The 21,610-nt window shown below is 38.0% G+C and overlaps 2 protein-coding genes across 3 annotated transcripts in view; one reads left to right on the top strand and one right to left on the bottom strand.

Annotated features, from left to right (window-relative positions):
* Window positions 1-21,610, top strand: part of farp2 (FERM, RhoGEF and pleckstrin domain protein 2) — a 65,178-nt gene that overhangs the window by 9,930 nt on the left and 33,638 nt on the right. The gene's annotated exons all lie outside the window — the stretch shown is intronic.
* On the bottom strand, window positions 70-9,480 carry LOC309513985 (uncharacterized protein; the record flags this gene model as incomplete). The annotated part of the gene is made up of 11 exons (XM_082190105.1): window positions 70-654; window positions 3,028-3,081; window positions 3,166-3,312; window positions 4,785-5,322; window positions 5,410-5,480; window positions 5,581-5,686; window positions 6,605-6,694; window positions 7,752-7,841; window positions 8,060-8,134; window positions 9,127-9,216; window positions 9,433-9,480. The coding sequence occupies 11 exons, from the start codon at window positions 9,478-9,480 to the stop codon at window positions 401-403; spliced, it is 1,563 nt and encodes a 520-aa protein (XP_082046231.1). The 3' UTR covers window positions 70-400.

Here is a 21,610-nt window from a genome sequence, read left to right as displayed (position 1 = left end):
ACTTGACTTGACTTGACTTGACTTCGTCTTCTATATAGTTAATTCTATGAGAATATAGTTCCCAGTATGTATACGGTTAGAAGATGGCTGTGTATCATGTGACCTTGTTATTCATACACACTGTGACTATACACATCACAAAATGTAAATAGGAGAATGTTGGCGTTATTCTGTCACTTATTGGGAGCAGTATGCTAGCTGGAGCCGTTTACCTCCAGTGTTTGTGCTAAGCTAGGCTAGCGGTGGGTGCGTCAGACAGAGTTACGGCATGCACAGAGATGAGAAGGGTGTGTGTGGACTTGTCTAACTCTGGGGGATACGGCGAATAAGCTAAAGTCCCAAAAGGTCGGCGTGTTCCTTTAACACAAACATAGAAACACCACCACAATTGTTAGTGTATTTAAATCTTTTCTTTTTCTGACTGCCTCTTTGCAGCTATTCCTCTATTTCGAACAAAGTCCCTTATATTTTGCACTGTTCTTTGTGCCAACACGGGGTCTTCCACCAGTTTGCAGTGACTGCATTCAGTTTTGGTGGCCAGTTTTCCCCTGCTTATATGACCTTTGAAGTGTCGCATTACTGCAGCGACCTCAGCCTTAGACCACACTTTCTTTGCCACTCTTCTGGATCCATGTTCCTCATCAGCATACTTCCCTGGAAGATAGGCAAACAAAAATGAATAGATCACTAAATGTGTTGTCCAGTTTAAGCCATCAAAACATGAGGTCAGTTAATGCCACAGTTGACAAGAAATTGCAGTTTACTTTTCTTAATTCACTTTGGGTATCAGTTGGTGTCTCACTCGATGTGATTTCACCAACTTTACTAGCCCACATTAGAGTGCGGACAATATGGAGTATTATTAGAATGTCTGCTGTTCATCTATTTATGTGGCCAAACCTTTTGCTATTTGAATTAATTGCAGTAAGTAATACTATAATTAGTAACGTGTCTTAAGTAATTTTGGCATTGTACTTTAACACACCGTATTTTAATTGAAACCAAGACTATGGGGTTTAAGGTCTGATTCTCAGTTTAAATCTGATTTCATAAGGTTAACTAAATAGTGTTGGAACTTGGTCTGAAAGTTTAGTCTTGATATTGAAACTGTACGTAACAATCAGCTTAATACTACTTTTAACCTCTTAATCTTCCAGATTTTGTGGCATGTTGTGACTCAGTCATCAAGACCAATTCATTTTTAGTCTTTTAACCAACTTGCTAAAAAGAGAATTAATAGAACATACTCATGGGCAATCAAGAGAACATGTGAAGAGGAGGAGGTAACTTTACTTTTACCTCAAATTCAGTATACATTTCCTGATAATAAAGTAAGTGTATATGCTCCCTTGCAGACAAGATGTTTTGTACAAATGCAGTAGAGTTAAATTTAGGGCTATTCATTTATATCTCTTTCTTTAAGATTACTCTTGCATTTTGATAGTTGAATACATCACAAAGACGTGCATAATAATGTTAAAGGGATACTTCACCGTTTTTTCATATTAAACTATGTTATTCCCTTAACTAAGACGAGTTGATGCATACCTCTCTCGTCTCAGTACGTGCACTTAATCGCTCTGGCGCGCGGCGACACTTATAGCACTTAGCTTAGCCCAGTTCATTCATTAGGGACCAAACAGAAATGAAGCTAGAAGCGACCAAACACCTCCACGTTTTCCCTATTTAAATACAGTTACACAAGTAGTTACATGACCAAGTATGGTGACAAAATAAAACATGGCACTTTTCTAAGCGGGTAAAAAGGATAACTATAATGTATGGCGGAATAGCACTTGGGACTCAAGAGCACTTCGACTTGGCGCAGTAAAAAGTCACGCTTGAAAAATCCTCTCCCTCTCACTTCTGTCATTAGAACCAACGTGACTTTTTACCAGAGGCAGACAGAGTACACAGCTTCATTACTTGAGTAAAAGTACAGATACACCTTGCTAAATTTTACTCAAGTACAAGTAAAAGTACTACAGTCAGATGTCTACTTAAGTAAAAGTACTGAAGTACTTGTTTTTAAAAGTACTTGAGTATCAAGAGTACAAGAGTACATTTTCTAAATATTGCATTACTACTGCCACAGTGCTTACATTGGTAAACACAGCAAACACTTGAAGCGAAAACTATCATTAACTTGTTCAAAAAATTGAAATAGTCTGGCGAGGTGGGGCCACGGGTTGGCACATTCCCGGGACGGACCTGCTGCGTCTTCATCCATTGTTTCATCCATGGTTTCGTCTCTTATCTAAATCTGACCATGGAGTTGACCTTTGGCGGAAAGCTGAAGGTGATTGCTGATAGGCTGTCCCAATCAGTGGCGCCTGCACAATCCAATCACGTTTGAGAGGGAAACAACAAATTGAGGGTTTCCGAGATTTTTCTTTTTCTTTTTTAGAAGTAACGGGTACTCACGGTTATGGATAGAAATGTAGTGGAGTAAAGAGTACAATATTTGCCTCTCAAATGTACTTGAGTAAAGTCATGAGTACTCCCCAAAAATGATACTCGAGTAAAGTACAGATCCCTCAAAATTGTACTTAAGTACTGTACTCAAGTAAATGTACTCCGTTACTGTCTGGCTCTGCTTTTTACACCTAGTCGAAGTGCTCCCAGTGCTATTCCGCCATACACTACAGTTATCCTTTTTACCCGCTTAGAAAAGCGCCACGTTTTATTTTGTGTCACCATACTTGGTCGTGTAACTGTATTTAAATAGGGAAAACGTGGAGGTGTTTGGTCGCTTCTAGCTTCATTTCTGTTTGGTCCCTAATGAATGATCTGGGCTAAGCTAAGTGCTATCAAACTGTCGCCGCGCGCCAGAGCGATTGAGTGCACGCACTGAGATGAGAGAGGTATGCATCAACTCATCTTAGTTAAGGGAATAACAGTTTAATATGAAAAAATGGTGAAGTATCCCTTTAAGGGAGTTGGGCAAAATAAGAATCTCATTGTAGGGTATAAACCACTGTGTTTCTTCTGTGCATAGACAATAAACGTCTTGAATCTGAATCTTACCTTCAGAGGGAGGTACACTCTCACTTACTGTGGACGACACAAATGACACTGATCCTGTTGAAAACAATTTAACAAGTTACTTTTGTCACAGGAAAATATACATTTTATCAGCAGTGACTATGAATTGAGTTAACATACCAAAGTCTCCCATGTCATGGTCTTGCTCTGTGGTTGTAGAGTCAGAAACCATAGGCTCCACAGTTCCAAGCTCTGATGCGGTGAGATCTGTGTTGCTGTCATCAGATTCGCTCCCACTGTCTTCAGCATCACTTAACGCAATCTCATCTGGAAAATGGCATTAGTAAAACTCAGAGGTGTAAAGAGTACTTGAAAACCATACTTGAGTAAAAAGACAGATACCTTGCAGCATAAATTACTCTATTACAAGTTACCAATACGAGTAAAAGTGATTAACAATACTTTAGTATTTTACTTCTACTAAATCTAGGCTCAAAGATGCACTAGTCCTTGACACCTGAGACAGGCAGGTGAAAATAAGAAACAATTGATTTGTAAAATGAGAAGTCATGTTTATTTTCTAAAATCTAAATAAAACTGAACACCTCAATAGTCTAATAAATCAGGGTCGACACAACAGCCTCTTAAAGGGATTGTTCACCCAAAAATGAAAATTCTGTCTTCATGTAGTCAACCTCAAGTTGTTCCAAACCTGTATTTCTTTGTTCTGCTGTACACATAGATAGATATTTTATATATTTTTAACCAAGCAGATCTTGCCAGCCATTGACTAGTACAGCAGAACAAAGACAAGTTTGGAACAACCTGAGGGTGAGTAATTATGACAATTTTCATTTTTGGGTGAACTATCTATTTAAACGTCTACAAACTCTCAAGTCTCAGTTAAGCTCAAGTGCACAAAAAGGCCACACGTAAACCAATATCCTTCAAAAAGGCCTTGTCAATATGGTGGATAAAAAAAAATTATGTTAAGTCAAATTAAATAGTCAAAGTCTACTTGCACTGGATGTGCTGGTTTTGGACTCATCACTGGCTGCAGTCCTGACTTCATCTAAATCAAACGTCTGCGATTTAGCACCTACTAATGCACTCGCATTCATGTAAAGTAGACTTGTTGACAAGTTTGGGTGAGTAAGGGCAAAACGCACAAGATATAGTTCAGTCAATGCCACTTAGATGGAAATATCACTTCTTTATAGCAAAAACAAACTGCTGCAGAAAAAGTTAGGTGCCATGCAAAATGTAATTTGTAATTGCATAACTTTTTGGCTACTTTGTAGTTGTACTGTTACTAATTACATTTACTCAAATAGTTTACAGCTCTGGTAAAACTCTCATAAATAGCTGGACATAAAAATCTGTGGTTGAAATAGCCACATCAAATAAGGAAAAGATAGTACTTGGTTTTGTACTTGCCACTTTTTGCAAAGTAACTATTTTTACTTGAGTAGTTTTGAGCTATTATACCTGCGTTTATGTTTAATGTGGTCCATGAGCACATAAGATAAATGATTACACAATCTGATATTAGGTTCATATTTAAAGTAATTCGACTGCACCTACACAAACATAATTTTGAATTACTGTCCAGCCATACTGTAGACTTAAGTTTATATTTCTGAATAGTAGTCCTCGACTCATACTTGGACATGAAAGGTGATTTTTTTTTTCTTGGAAAGGGATGCTGACTACGCCAAGTCTAGATGATTATAAATTAACATTCAAAGGAAAAAACAAAAACTCAGATAATATCTACAAGGGCTAATTTCTGTACAAACCTTCAATTTCAATCTCATCCAGTGACTTCCCCTGCATGCTGGAAAGGTTTCCTTTCTCCATTGACAAAAGGAGTTTGGAAATCTTAGCCAGTTGTGTTGTGGGAACTGGTAATCTGTAGAAGTCGCGGTGAACACGGATGTCGTGACCCAGGAAATCTGCAACCTGATCAAGTTCATTGTGTTTTAAATTAAGGACTTGTGAGAGTGTGGCAACATGTTTCCTGAGTTGCGTTGACCTAAGGTACTCAGGGTGCTTTGCTCCACACTGGCTTGCATGAACATGCAAACAATCATGTCCTCTGTAGTGGCTCATTGACGTTGGTCTTGCAAACAGGAAGACATTTATGGCACAAATGCCACATTCAGTTCTTCTACTGGCAAGTAGTGACAAAGCATATTCTGACTCTGAATCAGGTATGTATTCCTTGTCAGACATGTCCTCAGCATCATCAGATGATATTTGGTCCAATTCTGGATGTGGAATTTTGTCCTGATCTGACAGCAGTTCATCCTCAGAAGCCTTAGGAGACTGCTGCGCCTGAATTGGTGAGAAAGCAAATTATTTGACATGGTGATTGAATCTTATAGCCAGTTCAAGTTCAACACTCACTTAGTAGATACTCACCTGTGCTGTGCTGTTAAAGTCATCTCTTTTAATTTGCTTGAGGCAGGATTTATGCCAGACCCCTGAACAAACTGGAACACATTTGAGTAAAATAATGTTAACACTGCAGGTCTATTTAAGTGGTTAGAGCACAACACATTACACTCTATACTAATTCACTAAATATCTAACCTGTGCATCGATAGCCAAGCCACTTGAAGGAAGATACGGGTCCCACCCAACGAACACACTTGTCCAAGGAGGATACTGTTGCGCACACAAGGCGGTGTTTTTGACACTGTTGGCGAAAAATTTAATTGTAGTATTTATTTATGCCACATAGTTTGGACAAAGATATTTTATATTTACGCCACATAGTTTGGACAGAAAGATATTTCATATTTACATGTCGATATCCAATCATTTTAAATCCAATACCAATGTGACATTTAATTTACCTCATACATATGATTACCCTTTTATTGCATTTTGTTATTTATAGCGTATCTTATTTATATGCAGCTTATTTAAAGCATATCCTATATGAAGATATACCTTCTTCATATTTTTAAATTGTAGATGGGGAATATGTAGTTAGCCTCAGTGCCAGGAGCTGACTTCTTGTAGCCCAGTATAACTAATAGGGTGCCTATCCATTACATGTAACCAAACATCTTAGAATTCACATTTAACCAACATACAGATCCAATGCAGGCAGTCCAAGTGTTCTTAAAAACCAAAGTGACGCCTCTGGGGACGGGACCCTCTAAACTGTATGGACCTCCCAAGTCATATTTGGGTGGGGTTCAGTGTTAGATACACATACACTCAGATATTATACTGACTGTCCTTCCATTCCATTGTCCACATAAAGCATGTTCTACTCAGGTGACTACACACACACACACACATACACTCAGATATTATACTGACTGTCCTTCCATTCCATTGTCCACATAAAGCATGTTCTACTCAGGCGACTGTCCACATAAAGCATGTTCTACTCAGGTGACTACACACACACACACACACTCAGATATTATACTGACTGTCCTTCCATTCCATTGTCCACATAAAGCATGTTCTACTCAGGCGACTGTCCACATAAAGCATGTTCTACTCAGGTGACTACACACACACACACACACATATATTGAAATAGGTTGACAGATTTAACATTTTGCCACAAATAAGTTGTACATCAAATTTAATTTACCTCTCCAACCTTGGTGAGTGGGCCGAGCTCTGGACTAGTCTGATTCGGGTGGCTGACGGCTGTATGGGTGCACTTGCTCTCAGTGGTCAGCTGTAGAAGATCAAACAGAGACAAAGGACAATAAAGAGAAAGTCCTGGGAGCGTGATACTAGAGAGGACATTTGACATCTGAATAAAAAAAGAAACCATTCTAGTGTTGACAGAAAGACAGAGGAAAACCTTGCTTTAAAACTCACTGACAACTTTTCTGATATTAACAATCAAGTGCAAGACATTAATAAAAATCTATCTTTTGTGAGGACATACCTCTTCAGTATCATCAGTTGTGGAAGGGGGATTTGTGGTACAACACATCTTTGGAGACATTTCATCATCAAGGCCCTGTAAAAAGGAAAAAACAAACAAAAAATATTGTAGACCGTGGACTATGAAAACTACACTGATGAACACATTTGTGTTCACCGCGACTTCTACAGATTACCAGTTCCCACAACACAACTGGCTAAGATTTCCAAACTCCTTTTGTCAATGGAGAAAGGAAACCTTTCCAGCATGCAGGGGAAGTCACTGGATGAGATTGAAATTGAAGGTTTGTACAGAAATTAGCCCTTGTAGATATTATCTGAGTTTTAGTTTTTTCCTTTGAATGTTTGAATGCAGCTTATTTAAAGCATATCCTATATGAAGATATACCTTCTTCATATTTTTAAATTGTAGATGGAGAATTTGTGGTTAGCCTCAGTGCCTGGAGCTGACTTCATGTAGCCCAGTATAACTAATAGGGTGCCTATCCATTACATGTAACCAAACAACTTAGCATTCACATTAAACCAACATACAGATCCAATGCAGGCAGTCTTAAAAACCAAAGTGACGCCTCTGGGGACGGGACCCTCTAAACTGTATGGACCTCCCAAGTCATGTTTGGGTGGGGTTCAGTGTTAGATACACACACTCAGATATTATACTGACTGAAGCTTGAAAAAGCATGTTTAGACAATGTCCTTCCATTCCATTGTCCACATAAAGCATGTTCTACTCAGGTGACTACACACACACACACACACACACATACACATATATATTGAAATAGGTTGGCAGATTTAACATTTTGCCACAAATAAGTTGTACATGAGATTTAATTTACCTCTCCAACCTTGGTGAGTGGGCTGAGCTCTGGACTAGTCTGATTCGGGTGGCTGACGGCTGTATGGATGCACTTGCTCTCAGTGGTCAGCTGTAGAAGATCAAACAGAGACAAAGGACAATAAAGAGAAAGTCCTGGGAACGTGACACTAGAGAGGACATTTGACATCTGAATAAAAAAAAATAAACCATTCTAGTGTTGACAGAAAGACACAGGAAAACCTTGCTTTAAAACTCACTGACAACTTCTTTGATATTAACAATCAAGTGCAAGACATTAATAAAAATCTATCTTTTGTGAGGACATACCTCTTCAGTATCATCAGTTGTGGATGGGGGATTTGTGGTACAACACATCTTTGGAGACATTTCATCATCAAGGCCCTGTAAAAAAGAATAAACAACAAAAAAAGATCAATTATAATAAATATCTTGAAGACAAGATGTTCCCTGTGTAGCATTCAGTGAAAAGATATCATGGCTGTATTTCAGTGAGTGTTTTGTGGAAAACATGTAGTCTCTGAAACGGTTCTTTAGTCACTGAACAGGCCACATGACTACAGTCTGTAGACTATGAAAACTACACTGATGAATACAGCATTTGATTACTTTGTTGTTTATCTATTGTCAGCCAACTTCGTAGAATGATTGCACTTCTAGAATAATTGACTAAGCTTTTACATGGAGTGAGGTGTTAGTCCTTTTATAGTTCTTAGATTTGCTATGATTCTTTTAAATGACATCTTGTCATGAATTTTCGTCAGTGCTGTTGAATGGGTGCCTTTCCATTACATGTAACCAAACAACTTAGCATTCACATTAAACCAACATACAGATCCAATGCAGGCAGTCCAAGTGTTCTTAAAAACCAAAGTGATGCCTCTGGGGACGGGACCCTCTAAACTGTATGGACCTCCCAAGTCATGTTTGGGTGGGGTTCAGTGTTTGATACACATACACTCAGATATTATACTGACTGAAGCTTGAAAAAGCATGTTTAGACAATGTCCTTCCATTCCATTGTCCACATAAAGCATGTTCTACTCAGGCGACTACACACACACACACATACACTCAGATATTATACTGACTGTCCTTCCATTCCATTGTCCACATAAAGCATGTTCTACTCAGGCGCCTGTCCACATAAAGCATGTTCTACTCAGGTGACTACACACACACACACACACACATACACTCAGATATTATACTGACTGTCCTTCCATTCCATTGTCCACATAAAGCATGTTCTACTCAGGCGACTGTCCACATAAAGCATGTTCTACTCAGGTGACTACACACACACACATATATTGAAATAGGTTGGCATATTTAACATTTTGCCACAAATAAGTTGTACATCAAATTTAATTTACCTCTCCAACCTTGGTGAGTGGGCCGAGCTCTGGACTAGTCTGATTCGGGTGGCTGACGGCTGTATGGGTGCACTTGCTCTCAGTGGTCAGCTGTAGAAGATCAAACAGAGACAAAGGACAATAAAGAGAAAGTCCTGGGAGCGTGACACTAGAGAGGACATTTGACATCTGAATAAAAAAAGAAACCATTCTAGTGTTGACAGAAAGACAGAGGAAAACCTTGCTTTAAAACTCACTGACAACTTTTCTGATATTAACAATCAAGTGCAAGACATTAATAAAAATCTATCTTTTGTGAGGACATACCTCTTCAGTATCATCAGTTGTGGATGGGGGATTTGTGGTACAACACATCTTTGGAGACATTTCATCATCAAGGCCCTGTATAAAAAAAAAAAAATATATATATATATATTGTAGACCGTGGATTATGAAAACTACACTCTGATGAACACAGCATTTGATGACTTCATTGTTTTTGTTCTTACATTCTGTAATGGTCAGTATCATCTATGGTGTGCTGGTTAGGTGGTGCTAACAAAAGCTATAAAAATCATGTTCCACCTGAAGCTTGATGGAAAATGTACAGTGTTTTGGTATGTGAAATGTTCTATGGTTAAAGCATTTCTTATATGAGAACTAACAATTTCACAAAGTTAGTTAAATAAAGTCAAGAATATAAAAACACTGTTTTTAACTTTTTTTTTTTTTTAAATAACACTCTACACACAGCATGTTTTGTATATTGATCATTGTGGTTGGTTACTATGGTACCAATTAATTTATCTTACAGGTTTAGTACACTAACAGAACATCATAAACACATTACATTTATTTAATGGCCTGAAAGTACTCATATTAATGATATCACAGCCTTCCTGTGTCACTGCAACTTCATATTTAAACAAAATAATGTTGGGCTACTAAGAAAATATTTAATTCTATAAAACAAACACAATGTCTGTAGTAAAAGTTAAGGCTTTAACTAGCTTCGCCCTGCTCATTAAGCCATGCGGTAGCCACAGCTCAACTTAACCTAGCTAGCTTTCATTTTAAAAACAAAACTACCAAATTTGACCTGCTCGCAATGTTACTTCTGTCCTCATCTCTACCTGCTGTCCTCCACCTCTTTAGCCCGAGGCGTAATGAGCAGGACATGTTGATAGCCACTCAAGCTAGCTCAGCTAATATTGTGGTAAATATATAGCATTTTACAGTAATTGTAAGTTACAAGTTACAATTTCTTGCAAATAGGAAACACTTCATGCAAAAATGCAACTATATGTATAAATATAATTATTACCTGTATGTATTTAATCCAGTAAACCCAACGACGTCGAGCTGACACTTCCGAGGTGTGGTCCATTAGGTATTTAATTAGCGACAGCTGGGCCATGTGCTGTGGGCGGAGCTTCCCGTCGACTTCTGTTTGTTACCGCCCACGTGCGCAAACCAGCCAATCACAAGACGGCCCGCCAAAATGCACCGTGTGTATCAGAAATGTGTATGAAACTGCAATATAAAACCCAGCTGTGGGGTCGCTGTTCTATACACTGGGATACACTCAAAATCAGGTCAAGTGGTAAATAAGGACTTTCAAAGAAAAAGAGAATTTATGTTGTTCAGACACTAACAAATGCAGTTACACTCTTTGATTTATGAGGACCTTGGCATAGTCCCCGTATTACCCTTAGGTCCGGGGAGCCCAGGTGAAATGTCCGGCGTGTTGTCCGTGTAAACCACATATCCCAACACACACACACACACACACACACACACACACACACACACACACACACACACACACCGACCTAACTTTGTAGTCATAACAAGGACTCCGGCAGCTGTGATGGTGTGGGCTTGTCTTAGAACATCGGTTTTTATATTTTAGTTCGCCATATGTTTTCTCAGCTCTTGAAACAAAGAGAGAACATACACGCATACACATTTGCATGGAATTTGACCAGTGCACGCAGCACGCCATTCAAGCCCTACTGTGACCTTCTGAGGAATCTATTGGAGAGCTGGGGCTCTGCGGGGGGAACGGCAGAAATAGACAGCATTAAACGGAGACTGCAGAGAACTCTCGCACAACCCAGGGCTAGAGCATGCTGCATTTTAGGAGATCCCCTGCTTTCAGTCCTGAAGAGAGGCAGAAGAGGGTGTGTGTGTGGTAGCAAGTCACACTAGTTCTCTTACTGAGCTGACTCTGTGCCAGGACCAGGAACCTTGCCAAATACTCTCCAATGAGGGTCTGTTCACAGCTGCTTGCGGAGAGAGAGGGTAGAGAGCCCCCTTTATCTGCTCAATGACACTATGCAACAGATATAAATACACCTTAGCCATGTAATAATGTCCTCTTTGTCTGGACAAATACTTTTTATGCAACTCTACAAATGTATCGCCGGTCTGCGAGTTTTGGTGATGATGGATCAAAATGTTACATTTATACTTGCTACACTAACTTTTGGGTCAATGACATTATTATTATTTTTTTGTCCAGATCTGTTAGTAAAACCTACATTACAAACGCAATTCATGCATACACTATTTTGAATAAACCTCTTGGATGAATTAACATGTTTTTGGTTTCTGAATTAAAAATTATTTTGGGTGGCATTGTCAACTGTATCACTGTCCTGATATCAGAGAGAATTGTTCAAGAAAAACTTTTGGTTTTGCTTTATTTTGATAGTCACATTCTGTTGACTATATAAGTAACGTTGCACCTACATCTCTACTAACTGTCATTAGAGTGCTAGTAGAGTATTAGAAGACTGGTAGGGTTAGAATAAGTTGGTATAAATCCGTACACACAAGTACTGGAATAAACTGTATATTTTGGATATATACACTGATGAAGCGATCACAATGGAGTAAATCACCTTTTGAAAGTAAATTGACGCTTCAAATACCAATTATATTGTTACACCATTAAGTGCCGACAAGTGGCAATTAAAACTATTTGTTATTGAATCATTCAAGAGATCCTTTCAAAAAGCTGATTCATCCAGTAATGAAGCAAGTGAAGTCTTTATGTATTTGTCTTTTCAGAATCATGGGAAAATCATGATCTCTATTTTAAACAAAAATTGTGATTCTCAATTTATTCAGTATCATGCAGCTCTACTTGATAGTTGAGTTTTTGTTTTTAGAATCATTAATTTTACAGTTTATGGGGGAATGGTGGTTACACTTAATGTTAAGGTGTCATTGTTACAGTGTAATTATTTAAGTACTGAGTTGTAATAATTAACTACATGTACTTACTATAGGGTTTAGGTAGGATTAGGTGTTGGTTTAGGGTTAATTGCATGTAATTATGCATCATTTACTCTTATTACTACGGTAAGGACATGTAACTGTAACATATGTAACAAGGACACTGTAAAACTGTGCCAAAATGGTATAAAGTTTTTTGAAACCAACATTTTAAACTCGATTTTAAAGGATTTTCCTTTTCTTTATTGTGCACACTTTTACCCTTTTATAATTTTAAAGAACTTGTGATAAACATTACTGCATGATTTATGTATGTTATAAAACTGATCTGTCCTGACTCTACACACTTGTAATTCAATCTTGGGCTTGCTCTCCATTGATGTTCAAGTAAAAATAGACACTAATTGCCGCATTGGATGTTTGAACTGGCTCAGGCCTTGAAAAAACAGCCTGTCTTTTAAAAGCTGAGAATGTCCAGTGGCCAGAAATGGTTTTTGATCCTACACAGACCTGGAAACAGTCACATTAGAATACATTTCCTGTTCTTCAATGGGTTTAATGGCATAACAGAACGTAAAACATGCCTTTCAAAAACATTGGCTCCTTGTGCCAACTTTAATCCTTATTGGCAAAATTCCTTCCTTATAATGTCTGTGTTTTTCTTTTTAATAAAACAATGTGTGTTGTGTAAGACTGTGCAGAGGCCCAAAGTAGACATTCCCTCTGTGTTTATGTAGACGTTGTACTCAGATTCTTTCCTTTGTTAATGTTGGAGCCGTTTTTGAATGTGCTTTCAGACTCAAAACAACTGTAACTGACAGTGAGGGAGCAGCAGTGACAGCAGGTAAATGGGCGGCTCTACAAAGAGAGGGTTAAATGGGATTGGTCAGTAGGCTCGGGGCTCCGCCCACACCTCAGCAAACACCTCAGGAAGCTCAGGAACACTGGGCCTTTTTATTCAACCCATAACAACAGAGGAAAGAAGCACTGGCATTCACTCCCTGCTTTGTGTTTGAGACCTGCAGAGCGATGGAAATTTGTGTGTGTGTTTTAATGAATACATATGAATGTGTTTTGTTTGTGTGAGGCACAGATGAGTCTTTGTGGAGGGGTCAGTGCAGTGAGGGGGCTGCTTCGATCATTGGGAATGCGGAACAGTGGAGACAGGGGCTGGCTGATGGGATTTCGGAGGAGGGAGTGGAGCAGGACTTGTCCAGCATGAGCAAACAAGCTCATAAATAGTTCAGTTGACAGACTAAAGGAGTGAGTGGGAGGAATGGGGTGGTTGGGAGTTGGCATGTTGTGTGTATTGGGCAGATTGTGTTGGTTTGGCGTAACTAGTATTACAAGTAGTACAACCTTAGTCCAGCCTTTGGACAAGTCTTTAAATTTTAAAGACTTAATAGATGATTTTTATTCTTTAGGGACTCTGGTTGTGAGTTTCTTTGTGTTAGACAATTTTAAAATCAGAATCCTCAAAAATAATGGTAAATATCACACTTTATTTTGTAGTTGCTTGGAATGAACTGAGATTCAGTTTTGTTGCTGTAATGTCATTTTTTTTTTAACACCAAGAGTTCAGTTGAAAAATAGTTGCCTAAAGTATTGTTTAACAACACTGAGGTCAGTTGGCCTTTTTATCTATATTTAGTAGTGATCAACAGATATAGATTTTTCAGTGTGTGATACCAATAACTAGAGGTCAAGATGGTTGATAATTTGAGATGCGTGTTATATCAGGGATGCCAAAAGTTCCAATACTAAAAATGTTAAATTAAAATGGAAGAATACTAGGGATCTACTATTTTTCAGTGCCATATCGGTTATTGGCCAAATTTTTTGGTCACATTGACTTAACTATGCCTCAATAAGGTCCGAATTACTGCTTATTAATAGTTAGAAATGTAGTTGTCAAGTTTAGGTGTTGGGTAGGATTGAGGGATGTAGAATATGGTCATGCAGAAAAAGGTATGAATATGTGTTTTATAAGCAGGGATGCACATAACTTTTTTTTGGTCTGGTTCTCAAGGGAGCACCTGGAGATGCTGCTTGGTATTCTCACTTTACGTGGCGCACGTATCTTAGGATGGTTAAACTTGGCAGTTAATCTGCAAATCACATGCGTGCCATACTGTGGGGCCTGTTCCGTACGGATCACAGGTCAACTGCGACAATAACTACACCCCTAATAATTAATGAAAACACTTATCATCATGATTGCTATCTTACCAGAGAGGGAGGAAAAATAAACGTGAAAGTAAAAAGTAAAAGTTTACTAAAGTAAACATGTCCCTGTTCCCATAAATGTTGGTACTCAAAAGCACCTCCCTTCACGTTTTCTACTGCGCATCGTTTATTTTTACCACGCATGCGCACCTGGGTACCAGTTATGTGCACCCTTGTTTATAAGTACTAATAAACAGCCAACATCCTAGTAATATGCATGCTAATAAGCAACTAGTTATTAGTGAGAATTGGACCCTAAACTAAAGTGTTACTGGGGTTTTTTTTGTTTTGTTTTTTTTGGCCGATATTGGCTATTTTATTTTGCATGCTTATTTCCTCTGTTTACATTTAGATTAAGTTTGCCGTCATCTAATACTCAGTATACGTTGAAGTTGTGTTTAAACGGAAGTAGCAACAGATATTTTCTTGATTATCAAAAAAGGCATCTCTAAGAAATACCTGTATTTCTATACAAAAAATGAATTAATTATCTTTACTTAATGTAATTGAAGAAAGTTTACACAGTAAATGTAAAAAAAAATTGTTTTAATAATTCAAATTAAATCAGTTTAGTTGGGGCAACAAAACAATTTTTTTTATGTTTGTCCTCCTTCCTAAACTCCTAAATGTTCAACATAACTTAACATTAAACTCTAACATTTCAATCCTTTTACTAAAAACATAAAAATAGCACAAATTAAGTAAACTTCAGTTTTAAATATATTAGGTGGATTGAATGCAATGAAATTAAGTTGTCAAAATGTTCAAAATTGTTTTACTTTAGCTCATTTGAATTAATTAAACTGAACAAAAGCAAAAAAAATCTTTTTTTGAGTGCAGTACAACAGTATTTTCGAACACATGCATGTATTTGTGCACTCATTCTGTTACAGTATTGCATAATAACATTTACACTGGTATTTCTTCTGACTACTTTTTTTGGTATTTATGGAAACCCTATTTGAAAGCAGATACATTTTAATTATAATGATTGAGATGTACACACTACACACATGCTGAAATTAGACAAACATTTACATAAATTAAATGCTTCTGCTAATCAGCTATGGGACCTATGCCGATAATCTCAAAATAGTTTTTTCTTTTTTTCTTTTTTTTGATTATCAAAAATGTATTGCTGTTTTATCTGGTTGTTTTATCTTATAGCAACAATGGCAAAACAGCTTTCTAATAGTAAGTCACAAGATGCATGATCTACCACATCAGTACAGTCAGCTCTAGGAAGCCTCGCACACACTCACTCATTTGGCCTGCTTAACGTCCTCCATACGATGCAATTAGTGGAACAAATTAGTGACTGCTTTGAGAGAGCTGGCCATGAGGAAAATCCTAGAGGCCAGCATCTCTTGATTGCTTCAAGCCCCCACCACCCCCAACTCAGATGACAACTTTTCCCATCTCTCACTCTGATGTAATTTAAGGGTGTTGAAGCGTGACAGATTTGGCTTTTCATTGGTTTGGCCCTGTTGGCGGCCGTCACTGACTTTGACCTTAAGTCGGGATTTGCTCAAGCACAGATCAAGTTCACTACAGAGCCTTTCCAAAGAGACTTAATGTGTTAATATATTGGTTTTATTTAAACAATGGCAGTACTAAACTGGTACTATGCAATAGAGATGGTTCAGAATAAATTCCATGTGCATTTTTGTTTCGGTGTAAACTTGTGTGTGGTCACCTGTGCATGTGCGAGTGATCTGAGCACATAAAAACAAAGGTCCACGAACTAATGCTTATGTTATTGCGTCATTTAGAACTTCTTTATAGAAAAACGACAGAAATATGCTTTTAAAGGTCACAATTCATCCCAGCACATGCAAGAATAATGTCCAACCAGTTAAGCGGTAAAAAAAAAAGCAAGGTCTAGAGAATTTTTTTTTTAAATTGAGCGCAGCATTTTTAGAATGCTTTGTCATGCACGAAACGCTGCAAAAGACGCGAGCACAACAGTCAAACATGTCCGTCTAGCACTTATCTACATTGAAAATCAGTGTAAAAGTAACACAGTTGAATGGAAAACATGCATTCCATGTGAACCGGACCTTACAAGAACATTTTACTGAAAATCAAGGTGGGGCTTAGCGATGGGCCAATAGTGCTGCTCTAGCAAAAACTGTGGTTAAAAAAAAGAGAGAGAGAATGCTTAGCGTAAAAACTCTTGGGAACTCATCTACACATGAGATATTTGATTAGATTTGACTAAATCCCATTACACCTAGAACTAGATAATGTGTTGCTTTGTGCTGTGCATGTCGAATGAGTACAGCTTTCCTGTAGCTCAGTGGTAAGAGCATTGCCTTAACAACGCAAGGTTGTGGGTTCGATCCCAGGGGATTGCACATACCTATGTATAAATGTATAGGATAATGCAATGTAAGTCGCTTTGGATAAAAGCGTCTGCCAAATGCGTAAATGTAAATGTACTATTTCTGTTGAACTGCACTCTGGGAGTTTGGTTCATAAGGCTGGCTTTAGCGAGCTATTTAACCATCTGGGTGACGCAGCACACTGGAGCAGTTGGTCAGTAATGCCAGGTACATTAAAACCCTACTCTGATCCTTATTAACTCCCATTTTAAGTGCTGACAAACTCTTTATGTCCAGCTGTCCGCCCAAAATGCTAGCCACTGGTGGTCACAGGTCTCTTGTAGGAGCCAGTTGGTTTAATGCATACAATTAGGAATCAAATGTATCATTTGTGTATTATTTGAATGAAATCTCCCCGCTCTGTTTATTTTAAGGATCAGATTCCTGAAACATTTAGTTGATGCCTGTAACAGCGAGTGTATCGAGTGAGGGAGTGTTTTAATCTTTGCACTTTAATAAGCCCATGGTCAAGAACTTGAGAGTAGGGTTAGCTACAATTACTTTTTTGTTCTTGGCATGTATGCTCTTACCATAGTGACGAAAGTCAGGAAAATGTAGCGGCACATTTCCTGAGAACTTTACCCTTTTACTTCATTCAGATAAATATTGAACTAAATAGGTAATCTAATACAGTCATGTGTTGGCTGTTACATTCATAATATCATTTGGCTGGGCCTGCTTCATTTTTCTTTTTGCTTTGTGTGATTTGAGTTGATTCATGATCAACATTCCATACATTTTAAATGGATTTAAAGATGGATATCAGGAAAAGGAATTATTGTATTTTAGTTTAAAGTCATCATAAAAATAAATGTCACCTTATCTATTTTGTAAATGCATGTTATAGATCAGGGGTGCCCAACCCTGCTCCTGCCGATTGACTGTCCTGCACAGTTCATCTCCAACCCTAATCAAACACACCTGCCTTTAATTTTCAAGCGATCCTGAAGACGTTAATTGGTTGCTTCAGGTGTGTTTGAGATAAACTGTGCAGGACAGTTGATCGGCAGGAGCAGGGTTGGGCACCCCTGTTATAGATCTTATTGTGAAAGATTAATCAATGTTTCATTTTACAAAATATTGGGTTTGATTTTTGTATTTAACATCGGCAAAATGACACATAGACACACAACATTATAACCTTAACATCCCTGTCTTTGACATCGAACAATACATTATACAACATGTATTATACAACAATAGCCTCGTCATATAACATTTCACAGGTCTTTAACAGTTAAACAATAATGGATCATTACTCGCATTATCTTCACTCAACCCATTTAAAATGGTTCATAATAGATTAAGACAAAATTCATGTAGTTTATTTGCTGTCTTTTCCCCCTCCCAAATATTCTCCTTGGCCGCGAGGTCATGGTTTGCTGGTTTGCATTAAAGGTCCATCAGATTCTGGGTCAAACTGAAATGCTTGAACGACTGCGTGTCTTCGTGCCATTGCAATATATCCAACATAAACAAACATGCATGGTGATGGTACCGTTGCGCAAGATGGTCAAGGCCACACCCACCCTCCACCTTGCACCGCCTTTCTCCTCCTCATTAGTATTTAAAGCTACAGACACCGAAACGGCCCGTCTGAAGGAAGCTCATTCTGGGACTGGCTTGTAGTGGCTATAATTCTGCACCGAGGCTGAATTTTTGGAAAGAGATTTCAGATACAGTACTAAGGACCATTAAGGACTATATTAAAGCCTACAAAAAGTAGCATGTCATGGGACCTTTAAGGAAACCAAGTGTGCCCTGACAACGGCCAAGGAAGCAATTATTTTACTCTGTATATGGTTATTTCGTGCTCGAGTACTTTGACAGCGCTGACTAGTGGTTCAAGTAGTCAACTACCCGACTAGTCCATGCAAGGCCTAGTCCCAGCCCAAGGCCCTTTCTTTTTTTTCTTTTTTTTTTTTGATGACCCTTTACATTTGGATGTATGTCACGATATGAAAAAAACAAACAACGATTGCGAATCAGATGTTGCTTCACACCACACTGACTGATTGAACAATTCGTCAAAATAACGCTTGTTTGTCCTGTATGTATCCTGTATGTTTGTGTATTGTCTGTCATTTATTTTGTCACATTCTATTCATTCAATATGATTTCTTTTGCTGTGAGCCTGTGGTGCTGAAAAATTCAGCAGCCGTGCAACAATAAACACCTGTAATTCATTCATGTAACTGCCATGCATTTACTTAAAGTTAATGATTTACGGCGTTTCTTATTATTTGGTGTCAAGGTATGGCTGGAATTGTTGCAACATCGCAAACGCTGCTACCTGTGTGAGAGAGACATGCCTCCTGCTGAGATCTCAACATGTCCCAACACAGCACTTAAACGCATGATCACAGATTCTGTACAGACAGACTAAATGGGAGAAGTGGACATATTACTGTTAGTTTGGATTCAGCAGTTGCCAATGTAGTCTGACAAATTGGCTTGGTGAATACGAGAAAGATTCCCCAGACTGTGAACATCTGCTGCTCAGTAATCCCAGCCACTGTTGACCCATAAACCCGCCCGACTGACGCTACAACTGTAACAAGGAAACTCCTGCTCGCTGGATAGCGTCTATGTGCTTGGAGGGTTCAGCAGGCACTGCACTGTGACGCATGGAAAATATGCTATGGGTGGTATTTCCTTGTTGGAGTCAACACCCCCTAGTTGATCCATAGCTTAGATTTGTTATGCTGTACTTCTAATGGGCTTTTAGTTTAGAGTGCTTGAGGAAGCTGCAGAAAAGAGACTTAATCCAATTATTGCTGAAGTATGTGAACTGACAGTCTGTAGAATTCTCTTCCAAGCATAAGACACAACTCACACATGGGAACGTCAGAAATGCGTTCAGAAGACCAGTACTGTTTCATTTTTTTTATATAGCAGTGTGAGTGATTGTACACCAAAGTCCCTCAATTGGCAACCATTTTGTCTTTGTAGATTATCCACCTTTTGCAGTGCAGAAGCTACTTTTTTTGAACGTGCAAAACTTCTGATTCATGAGCCGCTATAGGTAAATAACTCTTGAGGATAACAAAGTGCAGTAAACAATAAATCTATTTGTGATATAAACCAATGTGTTCAGGATTATGATTATCAATTAAAATAATCAGATAACAAATACCAGTTTGCAATATCAAGCAGCATAACAGACAATGTTTTTGGACTGGTAAAATAACTGAAAGTCAAATGAAGCAAGTAGCTCTTACACTATTATTCAAAAGAGTGAAATGTTACTCATTCAGAAATCCTTCTAATATGCTGATTTGGTTCTCAGAAACATTTCTTATTATTTTCACGAATTTTGTGGTAAGTTTCATACTTTTTTTTTTTTTCTGGATTGTTTGAATAGAAAGTACAAAGAACAGCATTTATTTCTTATCAGAAATCTTTATATCATTGTAAATGTCTTTACTGTCTTTACCTTGCTTATTGCATCTACTTTAATGGGAAAAGGCACAACTGATTGCCTTTCAATAATATATTTTAGGGCTGGGAAAAAATATTGTTTTTCAAATAAAAATTTTCCAATGAATGACCCTGATATCAATTCCACACCAAGGTAGAAGAAATCATATTTTTACCAAAGTTGTTTTTAGGGAATAAAGAAATACAGCACAACCAGTGTAGCCTGATTCCCGAAATGAATGAACCCTTATAAGCCAGTTCTTTCAAAGAATAGTTTTAAAAGAAGAATAACCATTTCTACACTGTATAATTAGCATTGATAGATAGACAGTAGGTTTCTTTCTTTCATATGCATGTAAGATTATAAATGCCATTTATAACTGAAATATACCCAAATGAACTTGATCCTTAATCTGTATTAAACCTGAGAGCTTATGAATCAGAATCAGATCTGGAAATCTATATTAAAACCCAGCCCTGATGTATTTCATTAAATTCTAACAACAATTTTATCATTCTTTTTTTTTTTCTTCAGATCAAATAAACGCTATTAAAAACTATTTTCCAGGCCGGTCCAACTAATTTGTGCATTTTAACACACAAGCAATGTTTCCATAAAATTGCCATCATGTTGATTCTTCCAATCCATTCACAGATTTCGTATCAAGTATTATGATTTCTTCTTCATTTCTCTTTTAGTGGTCCGTCTCCTCTTTACACTGCTGTGCATGTTGATGCTGGTTTTGGCAGAGTTTAGAGGAAGCCATTTGGAAGGTGCTTACCTGCCCTGCTTGGCACAGAGAGTACATTCTTAACTTAAGAAACTGTATTAAAGAATCAGTCAAGTTTAGAAGGTACCACAGAACTCAAGAGTAACAATCTGGCCAGCCCAATTCGGGCTGTTTTTATGGTCTTTAAAAATACATTTCACATTACAAACAGCTGTCTGCTGTATAATTTTCCCAAAAAAGTCACAGGCTTGAATGGCAAAACCCAAGCACAGTGTGTTCTGGGTACATAGTAATTAGTCCTTCATTTTGTAATGACAAACCCCTGAGTCTGTTTACAGGGAAACCCCTTTTCCCTTTAAGCAGGTTTAACCGCCTGTGTGCTCTGAAATGTCCTCAGATGTTCTCCTAGCCTTTCACAGCTATATGTTTACATCAGACAGTCCAGCTGATCTCAGAGACTGAGTGTGTTTTGGCCTTGCGTCTGGTTTAGGCCTGGCTGCA

Source organism: Leuciscus leuciscus (assembly GCF_965113295.1).
Source record: "Leuciscus leuciscus genome assembly, chromosome: 14".
Classification (NCBI taxonomy): Eukaryota; Metazoa; Chordata; class Actinopteri; order Cypriniformes; family Leuciscidae; genus Leuciscus; species Leuciscus leuciscus.
Note: the sequence above shows the minus strand (reverse complement) of the source record. Positions and strands in the feature narration are given on the sequence as shown.